The 13,757-nt window shown below is 43.6% G+C and overlaps 1 protein-coding gene across 1 annotated transcript in view; it reads right to left on the reverse strand.

Annotated features, from left to right (window-relative positions):
• The window catches only part of LOC126354117 (dipeptidase 1-like), a 447,156-nt gene that overhangs the window by 213,367 nt on the left and 220,032 nt on the right, over positions 1-13,757 (reverse strand). Inside the window, exon 4 of the mRNA XM_050003512.1 lies at positions 11,811-11,943. Within this exon, the coding sequence (XP_049859469.1) occupies positions 11,811-11,943 (133 nt within the window). The remainder of the gene's footprint in view (positions 1-11,810; positions 11,944-13,757) is intronic.

The raw sequence follows: 13,757 nt of genomic DNA on the forward strand, positions 1-13,757 counted from the left end.
GTGTCAACATCTTCTTCAGGTATTTCGCAATAGGGTAAGTTGCTGCACCGATATTGCTGACAATAGGTCGCAGTGGAACCCCATCCTTGTGAATCTTGGGGAGTCCATAAAGTCTAGGGGGTGTTGGCGCTTTGGGACACAGCTTCTTGATGACCTGTTCAGGCAGGCCTGTCTCCTTCAACAGAGCCCTGGTCTTTTTGTCCACTTTCTCTGTAGGGTCGCTGGCTATTGACCTGTATGCAGGATCCTCCAGAAGTTGTTGCACCTTTCTGTCATATTCTGCAGCATTATGGTGTTGCCCGCAGACAAGGGGAGCTCCACAGTCATCCTACAAAAGACAGAATATGACAGAAAGATGCAACAACTTCTGGAGGATCCTGCATACAGGTCAATAGCCAGCGACCCTACAGAGAAAGTGGACAAAAAGACCAGGGCTCTGTTGAAGGAGACAGGCCTGCCTGAACAAGTCATCAAGAAGCTGCGTCCCAAAGCGCCAACACCCCCTAGACTTTATGGACTCCCCAAGATTCACAAGGATGGGGTTCCACTGCGACCTATTGTCAGCAATATTGGTGCAGCAACTTACCCTACTGCGAAATACCTGAAGAAGATGTTGACACCACATGTGGGTAAATGTGCATAATCACATCCGGAACTCAGAGGATTTCCTACATCGACTGGGCCAGCAACACATCACAGACACAGACATCATGGTTAGTTTCGATGTGGTGTCTCTCTTTACACGTGTACCACTGAAGGAGTCACTTGAGCTTATTGGAGAGAAGTTCAATGGGGCTCTCCTTGACCTGTTCAGGCAAGTACTGACATCGACGTACTTCCTATATGGGAGTCAATTTTATGAACAAACAGAACGGGTGGCGATGGGTAGCCCTCTATCACCAGTGGTGGCCAACCTATTTATGGAAAGGTTTGAAGAGGAAGCACTCTCTTCAGCCAGATATCAACCCAAGTGCTTTTTTAGGTATGTGGATGATACCTTTGTCATCTGGCCCCATGGTAGAAGGAAGTTAGATGAGTTCCTGCTACATCTGAACTCTTGCCATCCGAACATTAAGTTCACAATGGAAATGGAGAAGGATGGAATACTTCCATTCTTGGATGTTCTGGTGAAGAGAAAGGAAGATGGCACATTTGGACACAGTGTGTACCACAAACCTACGCGCACTGACTTATACCTTCAAGCCAGCAGTTACCACCATCCGGCACTGAAGAATGGAGTGCTCAAAACACTGGTCCACAGAGCACAAACTCTGTCAGATCCTGATAGTCTGGCCACAGAAATAGAACACTTACAATCAGTGTTCAGCAGGAATGGGTACTCCTCTAGAGATATCCAGAAGACACTTCAACCTGCCAACCGGCCAAAGGATCCAGAAGAAGAACCAGAAGATGGCATGCTTACCATATGCCGGACCTATCTCTACCAAGACCAGCAGGATTCTCCAGAAATATGACATCAGGAGCATATTTTGCTCACCCACAAAAATTGGGGCTATGCTGGGGACTGTAAAAGATGACCTGGGGCTACACAAGCCAGGTATTTACAACATACCATGCCAGTGTGGGATGTCATACATTGGCCAGACCACCAGAACTGTGGACATCAGGTGTAAAGAACACCAGAGACATACCAGACTCAGGCAGGCAACTAAATCAGCCATAGCAGAGCATTGTCTGGAACTTGGTCATTCAATGGATTACAATGACACCAAGATTGTGACACAGACCTCAAGATATTGGGACAGTGTCATTAAAGAAGCAATTGAGATTAAGGTCACAGACAATCTAATCAACCGTAACTCGGGATACCAAATCAATACTGCCTGGAATCCAGCGCTTGAGCTAGTGAAAACTCAACGCAGGACACTCCAGGATTCAGCAAGAAATATAAGTGGAGACCGAGGGAACAGCCGTGAGACAAGGTGTTGGACATTAGAGACCAGATCTGACACACCCCAGGTCATGAACTCGACTTCAGAAGACGGCCAGGCCGGGCGCGGACGGCGGAGGGAACACCGGCCACCAGAGAGGGACAATGTAGCCGCGTCTGGCGGGCGCGGACCTCAGATGGAACACACGACGCGGCGCGGACCGATTAGGGAGCGCCCAGCATGCAACAGAAGTGGAAACCGTAGTAACAGTCATGAGATAGAGTACCTAACATCTCATATCGGGTCTGACACACCTCAAATGACAACCACAACCGTTGAGGACGGCCAAAACCGGCGCCAACGGCAGTCGCAACATCCGCGACTGGAGGGGTCCGTTGAAGCCGAGTCTGGCGGGCGCGGATCACAGATGGAATACTCGACTCGGCGCGGACCGATTAGGGAACGCCCAGCTCCTCCAAGGCATAAATACTGGACTCGATCGACCCAAGGACCAGTCTCAGGTAGCACCTGAAGAAGACAGCGAGGCACGCTGTTGAAATATCGTGCGAGAACGACGCGAACATCCGGCTGGATTCCCGAATATCCAAGATGTCAACAGATCGCCGGGAAAGTATGAAGAATTACATCAGAAGACTCTACGGGGAGGAGATGTACCGTAACATCAAGAATCTGGACAAGCTTCGACAAAGGAAAGGGAGGATGCGGTGTTCTCTCAGTTTCCTGCTGAGATGCCGAGAGGGTGAAGTAGTTCCAGTTTTCGCCAGGATCAAGCATCACATTAACTCGAGAGCGGCAAACAGGATCAAACACCGAGCTAGTCTCGCTCTGGTTAGAGAGAGAGAGTGCGCGACCTGCGCCACCGATTGGATTTGACATCCAGGGAACTGCTGTATCTTCACCTAACTATAGCAGCCTCCTTAACCACTCAAGACTGGGACCAGGTTGATGTTGCCTCCTGGTCTCTAGCAGAATGCACCAGCAAGAAGTCAATGGCACGCCAGCTAGCCAAGTTTGAGCGCCTCAACAACAAGGTGCAACAGACTGTGGACACACGCACAGTGGTCAATCTAACTGACAAGAAACTCGATGAGGCCACCTTATAAGTACTTAGCAAGGGCCTCAATTTCGCAGTGACCCCTATAAACGTTCCTGTCACAGCCTTTGTCAGTGCAGTTGAGCAAGTGGCCATCACGCTTCCTTCTAGTGTGGCCGAAGAGATCCGAAGAGAAACCTGCAGGGCGCTCACCAAGACCAAGCCACCCAAATCCAACATTTCAGGTGATGAAAGGGTGGCACTGAGGCGACTCCGGGAGGATGACAGCATTGTGGTGTTGCCCGCAGACAAGGGGAGCTCCACAGTCATCCTACAAAAGACAGAATATGACAGAAAGATGCAACAACTTCTGGAGGATCCTGCATACAGGTCAATAGCCAGCGACCCTACAGAGAAAGTGGACAAAAAGACCAGGGCTCTGTTGAAGGAGACAGGCCTACCTGAACAAGTCATCAAGAAGCTGCGTCCCAAAGCGCCAACACCCCCTAGACTTTATGGACTCCCCAAGATTCACAAGGATGGGGTTCCACTGCGACCTATTGTCAGCAATATTGGTGCAGCAACTTACCCTACTGCGAAATACCTGAAGAAGATGTTGACACCACATGTGGGTAAATGTGCATAATCACATCCGGAACTCAGAGGATTTCCTACATCGACTGGGCCAGCAACACATCACAGACACAGACATCATGGTTAGTTTCGATGTGGTGTCTCTCTTTACACGTGTACCACTGAAGGAGTCACTTGAGCTTATTGGAGAGAAGTTCAATGGGGCTCTCCTTGACCTGTTCAGGCAAGTACTGACATCGACGTACTTCCTATATGGGAGTCAATTTTATGAACAAACAGAACGGGTGGCGATGGGTAGCCCTCTATCACCAGTGGTGGCCAACCTATTTATGGAAAGGTTTGAAGAGGAAGCACTCTCTTCAGCCAGATATCAACCCAAGTGCTTTTTTAGGTATGTGGATGATACCTTTGTCATCTGGCCCCATGGTAGAAGGAAGTTAGATGAGTTCCTGCTACATCTGAACTCTTGCCATCCGAACATTAAGTTCACAATGGAAATGGAGAAGGATGGAATACTTCCATTCTTGGATGTTCTGGTGAAGAGAAAGGAAGATGGCACATTTGGACACAGTGTGTACCACAAACCTACGCACACTGACTTATACCTTCAAGCCAGCAGTTACCACCATCCGGCACTGAAGAATGGAGTGCTCAAAACACTGGTCCACAGAGCACAAACTCTGTCAGATCCTGATAGTCTGGCCACAGAAATAGAACACTTACAATCAGTGTTCAGCAGGAATGGGTACTCCTCTAGAGATATCCAGAAGACACTTCAACCTGCCAACCGGCCAAAGGATCCAGAAGAAGAACCAGAAGATGGCATGCTTACCATATGCCGGACCTATCTCTACCAAGACCAGCAGGATTCTCCAGAAATATGACATCAGGAGCATATTTTGCTCACCCACAAAAATTGGGGCTATGCTGGGGACTGTAAAAGATGACCTGGGGCTACACAAGCCAGGTATTTACAACATACCATGCCAGTGTGGGATGTCATACATTGGCCAGACCACCAGAACTGTGGACATCAGGTGTAAAGAACACCAGAGACATACCAGACTCAGGCAGGCAACTAAATCAGCCATAGCAGAGCATTGTCTGGAACTTGGTCATTCAATGGATTACAATGACACCAAGATTGTGACACAGACCTCAAGATATTGGGACAGTGTCATTAAAGAAGCAATTGAGATTAAGGTCACAGACAATCTAATCAACCGTGACTCGGGATACCAAATCAGCACTGCCTGGAATCCAGCGCTTGAGCTAGTGAAAACTCAACGCAGGACACTCCAGGATTCAGCAAGAAATATAAGTGGAGACCGAGGGAACAGCTGTGAGACAAGGTGTTGGACATTAGAGACCAGATCTGACACACCCCAGGTCATGAACTCGACTTCAGAAGACGGCCAGGCCGGGCGCGGACGGCGGAGGGAACACCGGCCACCAGAGAGGGACAATGTAGCCGCGTCTGGCGGGCGCGGACCTCAGATGGAACACACGACGCGGCGCGGACCGATTAGGGAGCGCCCAGCATGCAACAGAAGTGGAAACCGTAGTAACAGTCATGAGATAGAGTACCTAACATCTCATATCGGGTCTGACACACCTCAAATGACAACCACAACCGTTGAGGACGGCCAAAACCGGCGCCAACGGCAGTCGGAACATCTGCGACTGGAGGGGTCTGTTGAAGCCGAGTCTGGCGGGCGCGGACCACAGATGGAACACTCGACTCGGCGCGGACCGATTAGGGAACGCCCAGCTCCTCCCAGGCATAAATGCTGGACTCGATCGACCCAAGGACCAGTCTCAGGTAGCACCTGAAGAAGACAGCGTTGAAATATCGTGCGAGAACGACGCGAACATCCGGCTGGATTCCCGAATATCCAAGATGTCAACAGATCGCCGGGAAAGTATGAAGAATAACAACAACCTATGTTTATGGTATGGATATTATTTACATGAAACTGACACATATATTTTAATGCAAAAATGTATATAAAGACTGTTAGCACTCATGTGACACTGGTTAAAAATTACCATGCATATTTACTTTGTGTAAATTGTGACATTTGCAGTTATTATTATTATTATTGTTATTATTATTAATAGTAGTAGTATTAATATGAAAATGTCTTGTAAAAACGAATTCAAAAATTGTTGGAAGTGAAGTTTTCCTATTAAAATGTTAATGGTGAAGCAACGGGAATATATTTGCTGTAATATTTTTGGAGTATATTTTTTGGTAAGAATTCTATCATGAGTAGCATAAACGGGCTTTTCTGTCCTCATGACTGGATGTGTTTTGGGGAAAACAGTATTGAAAATGTTGATTAAAATGTACAACATACAAAGCAATACCCTATTAAATGTATTTGAAATGCATAACCAAGCAGAACCCTGGAATTATTTCTGCAGGCTAAAATATCATCCATTCGGACAAAAATGTGCCAATAATGAGAGCAAGAAGTAACTGAAGACAAATAAATGACAAGTGAAACCAAAATTATAAATAATCAGACTTAGAAATAAGAAATTTCTACTCTCATTCTTGTATTTTTTGTCTAGATGTTGACAAATATTGATGCAAACCAATTAACAGCGGCAGTCCAGCAGTGACTGAATCTGACTGTTGTGCTCCAACTACATTGCATTATGAATGTACTATGGCTAGTTCAGCAGTCATTCCCACCTGCTGCTGGGAATGTTAATTTTTTTTTATTCTCATGTCCTTGAAGCTAATATCACATCTAACTTGATGTTGCTATATCGAAAGGACACACAATTATAAATTTGACAACGTTTTGTTTGCAATCGCAACCAAAATGACATATTTCATAGGCACTCAACTCAGCCTTTATGAAATATCCTATAACAAATCTGTTGTAGAGATGACTCCACATACATATTGCGAAAACAAAATTGAAAGTATCCTTGTAAATGTCGTAAAAGGGTCACTTGAGGATTATTAGGAGACCTACCCTTGTGTGATACAAATTTGTATACAAAATATTATATCACGAATAGAAATTGTCATGAACAAATTCTTTTAATTAATTTTAAATGTAACTGTACTACTAATCATGCAATGTAAATCATTACAAAGGCAGTCTAGAATGTAACGTTCTCAAGTTATGTTCAACTACAATGAGGTGTTATGAAGTTATCTACCAGATCAGGTAATGAGCCCACTGGTTTTTGCTGTTACACCAGCGCTTCTTCAATGACAAAATAATTTTAAACTAGGTAAGTAGATTGTTGTTTATCATAAACCAGACATACATTTCATGGCATATTTGAGTCACTATCTGGAACAAAATTTTCCTTTCAAATCAATTAGGAGTGACATTACCAAATAAATACTAGACATGTTTATGTTCTGAAGGGTCCAGATTCTTTGTAATACAATGACGTCCTTATAGAATATCAAAAGAGTAAAAGATCATGTTATAGCTCCATATTACAGAAATGACTCCAATAATAAACAATAGAGCATGAAAAGACCAGAAGAGGTAAATTACAGGAGAAATTTAAGAAATAGGTGATTGGAATAAAGTCTTCATGGAGTGAGACATGTAACACAATTCAAGAAAAATATAAATCAAGAAGATCTTTTGTACAAGCAATTTAGCACAACAACTGCTTTTCTTATATATTTACCAGTGACAGCACAACTACATCCATGTATTAGGTATCTGTGGTCTTTATTATGTAAGCGTAAAATACACTCCATTCTTCCTACTTCTATTCTCCTGTCTTACTAGGAGACACTCTTGTAAGTTATTTCCGCTCATATCAGCATGTTTTGTAAGTTTTAGCAAACGATGATGATGATGATGATGATGAGTCCCATACTCCTTTACAGAGCATAGGAGAGCGACGCGGGAGACCCGCGCAGCCTTACTACGCAAGGTCCAAGTGGAGGTGGTTTGCCATTGCCTTCCTCCGACCGTAATGGAGATTGATATTTCCAAAGAATGAGCAGGAAAGTTTCTCATATAATGTAGCGTACAATACATCCATTTAGCACATTTTCCCACAGGGGCTAAAATACGTTTTTTTACAACCCTGTATATGAAAGGTGTATGTAAGGAAGTATATCAATAACCTCTGATCCCATTCACAGCTTATATGACGTCGTCCACAAACTTTTGACTATCTAAAGCGTTCTGAAGGTAATAGACCCGCGCAGCCTTACTAGGCAAGGTCCTACTGGAGGTGGTTTGCCATTGCCTTCCTCCGACCGTAATGGGGATGAATGATGATGACACAATAACACCCAGTCATCTCGAGGTAGGAAAAATCCCTGACCCCGCCGGGAATCGAACCCGGGATCACGTGCTCGGGAAGCGACAACGCTACCGTGAGACCACGAGCTGCGGACTTTTAGCAAATAAATACACTATACTGATAGTGTTGCAATAAACTGATAATGTAATTGTCATTATTTCATAAAAATAACTAATTCCATCATAGATGAAGAGTTTTAATTCTCTAGCTATCTAAGCGAGATTCTTGATCAAAAGTACTGAGCATTATTCCAGCTCTATCATTAAATGTGTGTTTATAATTGGACTTGTTTCTCTTTGTTAATGTTGCCTGTGTAATTGGTCAATAACTGTAAATTCCAACAATTTATTTAATTAAATCGTAGAACTAACGAACCCAGAGAATACTTTCATGCAATACCGAAATTGCCTTCGACATATGAAGAAAGTTGTAAGTAAATATTTTATACATAGTTTGAAACCTAGTTTCATTTGAGAAGTATCCAGCTTCCCTTCATAGTGGCTAATTCTGAAAGTTATGAGAGACGAAACACTACATCTGATTAATGAAACGTAAATCTACAAGACTGAACAATTAATAACAATCAGGGGTACTTTCGACAATAGACAAAAATTGGGTCACAGAAGAGGCTAATACCACTAATAACCACATTGAGTGCCATATTTCACAACTTGTATGTTTATTTATTACTTGTGAAGTATAGTAGGGATAAAGAAGCTAAGAAAAATATCAAGGCAGTGTGCTGCCAGAAAATAATCCAAAAATTTTATCAACGAGATATCTGTGATTCTTCAGTTTCTCTCTGAGTATTTGTTGTTCGAACAGTCCACGGGTATACTGTCGGTTCATAGTGTCCAATGGGCACAATATTTCGGCGATCATACATGTCGCCATCGTCAGGCGCGCTGAAATATTGTGCCCGTTGGACCCTATGAACCCGCAGTATTCTCGTGGTCTGTTCAAGCAACGGGAAATCTGTCTCAGCAACATTTCTGAAATGAGAAAAATTTTGAGTTAATAGGTTCATGTAGAGACTGATATTTCCAAAGAATGAGCAGCAAAGTTTCTCATATAATGTGGTGTACAATACATCCGTTTAGCACATTTTCCCACAGGGGCTAAAATACGTTATTTTAAAACCCTGTATATGAAAGGTGTGTGTAAGGAGGTATATCAATAACTTGTGACCCCATTCAAAGCTTATATGACGTCGTCCAAAAATTTTTGACTATCTAATGCGTTCTGAAGGTAATAGAGCATATTTAATAAATCGAAGTCTGGATTTCAGATTTCATGCGATCATGTTCTACAATGTTTCTGAGTACATTACGTTTTCCCACCTCTCGCCATCTGACGGCTCGTCTAGTTTTGTAGAACGTGATCGTTTTGACGGTCCAGGTGATATGATGCGGGTAGGCGTAATTTGCATCCTATTGTCCTCCAGATCCTTAAACATTCTACACTCACAGGTCAACGTTATGACACTGTAATCCCTCCCTATGTGCGTCTATTCATAGATGCATTCCGCCTAGTCTTCATTTTCATGAATGACAGCGCGCGACCGCATCGAACAGCGCAGGTGGAAGATAATAGCCGAATGGATTCGCCTGTCCGTTCCACCGACTTAAATCCCATCGAGCACTTGTGGGATGCGTTTTGAAGATGTTTTGCAGAGCGTCCACATGCACCAACGACCATCCAACAGGTGTCACAGGATTGGTGGGGCAATGCAACGCCCGACCACGGTAACTCATTATCAACGTTGGACCAGTATGGGAGCACGTTTCACAGCAAGTGCCGTCCGTGGTGATTATACATACTATTAAGAATCTCGTCTTTCCTTTTGTAATGTCCAGGGGACCGTTATAGATCACGCTGACTTAAATGTAATTGTTGTCTCTGAGTAAAAGTAATTTCTGTTCGTCTCTTATTTCCTTCTTATCTTCTGGACTGCACTGTATTGTACTATGTAGTAACACTTCTCTCTATGTGTGGTCCAAGTTCCATCGAGCTATTTTACTTGGCAGTGGCACATCATGTGAGAGTTACTTTCGTCTTTAAGTTTTGCGCACCATTGTACATCTGAGATTCGATCTTCTGGGGGTGGATGGCCGCATAGCGAAAAGATAGCTTGCAGGAAAGAATTACCTCTCCGACATTGTTATCGTGCTCAGTCAGTGCAACGTTCAGTTAACACGCATACTCAGAATAGAGGCTAACACATACCGTCCGTCCAAAAATTTCTTGACTGATTTTACCATAGCGCATAAGCGACGTTAGCGCAGAAATGACGATGGGTCCGTAAACTAACAACTGTAAACAACTGATGTGAATTCAACCAGTCAGTTGTGAGTAGGTGCTGTTCAGTAGCGGATGTGCTGTCGCAGGTTGTCGTCGTTGCTGTGGAAGGAGATTAGCGTTTAACGTCCCGTCGACAACGAGGTCATTAGAACGGAGCACAAGCTCATATTAGGGATATATGGGGAAGGAAATCGGCCATGCCCTTTCAAATGAACCATCCCGGTATTTGTCTGAAGCGATTTAGGGAAATCACGGAAAACCTAAATCTGGATGGCCGGGCGCGGCTTTGAACCGTCATCCTCCCGAATGTGAGTACAGTGCACCACCACTGCCCCACCTCGATCGGTCACGTTGTTGTGGCACAAATTGCAGTAGAATGGTATTTCTGAATGAAGTGTCCAAGACATTCTCTAAACGTTTGGAAGAAGAAAAAATGTGTGGAAAGTTTATCCCGTACACCTATACTCCAGAACAATAAAAAATAGACAAGTGGAAGCCTACGTGACATGCAAATTATGGACAATTCTTGACAGGAAAAAGCATCACTGTTGGCAAGACTTGGTGCCATCGATACAATCCTCAAATAAAGAGAAAAAAAGTAGCACTTGAGTAACATCCCACAGAAGGATTTCGCTTGTTTCTACGAACGTTATGTTGTATTCAAGTGGTGGGAGATTATATAGAACACCTGACGAATTAAAACTATAATCTTAGTGTTTATCTCTTTTTCATTAATCCACTCTTGAAACTTTTTGGATTGGTGGGGTATCTCAAAGGATACTTCTACACCTACATCTACATCTACATACATACTCCGTAATCCACCATACGGTGCGTGGTGGAGGGTACCTCGTACCACAACTAGCATCTTCTCTCCCTGTTCCACTCCCAAACAGAACGAGGGAAAAATGACTGCCTATATGCCTCTGTACGAGCCCTAATCCCTCTTATCTTATCTTTGTGGACTTTCCGCGAAATGTAAGTTGGCTGTAGGTAAATTGTACTGCAGTCAGCCTCAAATGCTGGTTCTCTAAATTACCTCAGTAGCGATTCACGAAAAGAACGCCTCCTTTCCTCTAGAGACTCCCACCCGAGTTCCTGAAGCATTTCCGTAGCACTCGCGTGATGGTCAAACCTACCAGTAACAAATCTAGCAGCCCGCCTTTGAATTGCTTCTATTTCCTCCCTCAGACCGACCTGATAGGGATCCCAAACGCTCGAGCAGTACTCAGTATTAGTGTTTTATAAGCGATTTCCATTACAGATGAACCACATCTTTCCAAAATTCTACCAATGAATCAAAGACGACTATCCGCCTTCCCCACAACTGAGTTTTCTACTTCTTTGAACCTCTTATCCTGGAACTAATTTCCCTTGTGAAAGAAAGGAAATGAAAGAAGGTCATCAATGAGCTGAGCTTGCACAGAGGAAGTTTACTAGCATTAATATGTATCAACTCTAACGCGCCCGCATCCCTATAGACCGTCTTAATGCTATCCTTGGGACAGCGATCTTATGCTGGTAGTGATTACTGGAAGAGAGTCGGTGGTCGTCAAGACGTTAAGAATTGACACAGATAGCTAGGTGTTAACATGTATGAAGCCCGCATGCCTGGAGGTGGCCTTATCGCGACCTCCGCGGCAGCGCTCATGCTGGCAGTGATTACTGACCGTCTGCGGAGGCGGCGAAGGCGAGCTGCCCGGGGTACTTGTCGATGAAGCGGCGGATCAGGTCGATCTGCTCCAGCGTCAGCTGCACCGCGTTCAGCTGCTGCGACTCGCAAGGCACGTACGCCGCCCAGAACTGAAACACGCGAGCCACGCAATCATGCGACAGGGTTAGAACCTGGTCCTGTCTTACATACAGACTACGTAATGGGACGTCAGCCTCCAATAACGGAAACCAAGTGGTGGCCCCGCACTTTACACTATACAATGGGGAAAAGCAATCGCAACACCAAGAAGGAGTAGTGGGATATAAACCAAAGTTAGTGTGCGTGTTTCTACATCTGAAACATGAGGTCTAATGACGTTTCGCCTTAGTCGCATAAGAGTGGCGCCAGGAGCGCCACTATGAGAATGCAAATCAGGTTTAGATACTCGCTGTAACAGTCGTGAGCTTTAGTTACCTTTGAGACTGGACCTAGTGAGCTGATGTAGAATGCCTTTCATCATCATCACCATTATCATTATCATCCCCTTCCAAGGATTACGTGCTGTAATCTGGTCTCTATCATCCACCCATCCGTCTCTTACGAGGACTGCCTAGTTCTCTCTTTCTAGTTGCCTATTACTAAATATCTTTTTATGGAAATCTATTCTCTGTCATTCCACCAACAAAATCCTTCCATTTCATTCTATCTTCTCGTATATTGTCATTAACTGGAATGATTTCTAAATCTGATCTTATTGTTTCATTTTTTATTTTACCTATTTTATTACAGCTTCTTACATATCTCATCAATTTAATCTCAGCTGCTTCAATACGTGATTTACCTTTTTTTGTTATTCTCCATAAATTAGAACCATATACAAGAGGACCGTAATTGAGCAGAATTTTATTTGTATTTCTTTTATTGTTTTTCTTCTCAAAGTTCCACTAATTGTTCCGCAGATGTCTTTATATTTATTAACCTTCTTGTCAATATCTTTGTCACAATGGAAACTAATACATATCCTAGGTAATTGGTGCTCTTTTTCAAAAAAAAATTCTCATTTATTACTATTTTCGATCTGACTGGATTCTTTCCTTTGAAAGAGATTTTCTTTGTCTCAGTTGCAGATATAGTGAAGTTGTAAAGTACTGTATTTTGTCTCAAACTATATACTGCTCAGCATATAACAGTTTAATGTTATATGATCCTGTTTTAATTCCTAGCATCTTTCTACTTAATATGTATGTCATCAATATATACATTAAATAAAGTGGATGATAGACTGCACTCTTGTCGGATACCAAGATTTATTAAAATTTCATCTGACATTTTCGAACCTGAACTTATAACTATTTTTCTATTTACGTAGAGACTCTTTACAATATTAAAAATACGTTTTAGCAAATCTTTTGTTTCCAATATTTTCCAGAGAAGGGGTCTTTTTCAGTTATCAGAGGCTTTCTCAAAATCAATAGATGCTAAATGCTTTTCTAGGCCAAATTGCCAAGGCAACAAATTCGCCGTTATCAACACCTCACTGAGTTTGAACGAGGTCATGTAATAGGGCTACGAAATCTGGGTGTTCTTCCTGCGATATTTCAGACATACTTGGCAGGAACCTAACCACTGTACATGACTGGTGGCAGCGGTGGTCACGAGAACGTACGGTCGCAAGAAAACCGGGCTCTGGACGGACATATGGCACTACCGACAGAAAATATCATCGTGTTCGCCGTATGGTTGTGCCGCATCGTTCTGTTTCTGCAGCAGCAATCTGGCCAGCAGTCGACTCCACAGTGACGCAACGAATTGTTACAAATCGATTACTTCAAGAACAGCCCCGAGCCAGACGCAGTGTAGCGTGCATTTCACTGACCGCAAACCACCGCCATTTGTGACTTCAGTGGTGTCAAGTGAGAGCTCATTGGAGGGCAGGGTGGAGGTCTGTTGTGTTTTCTTATGA

Source organism: Schistocerca gregaria, chromosome 3 (assembly GCF_023897955.1).
Source record: "Schistocerca gregaria isolate iqSchGreg1 chromosome 3, iqSchGreg1.2, whole genome shotgun sequence".
NCBI classification, from domain to species: domain Eukaryota; kingdom Metazoa; phylum Arthropoda; class Insecta; order Orthoptera; family Acrididae; genus Schistocerca; species Schistocerca gregaria.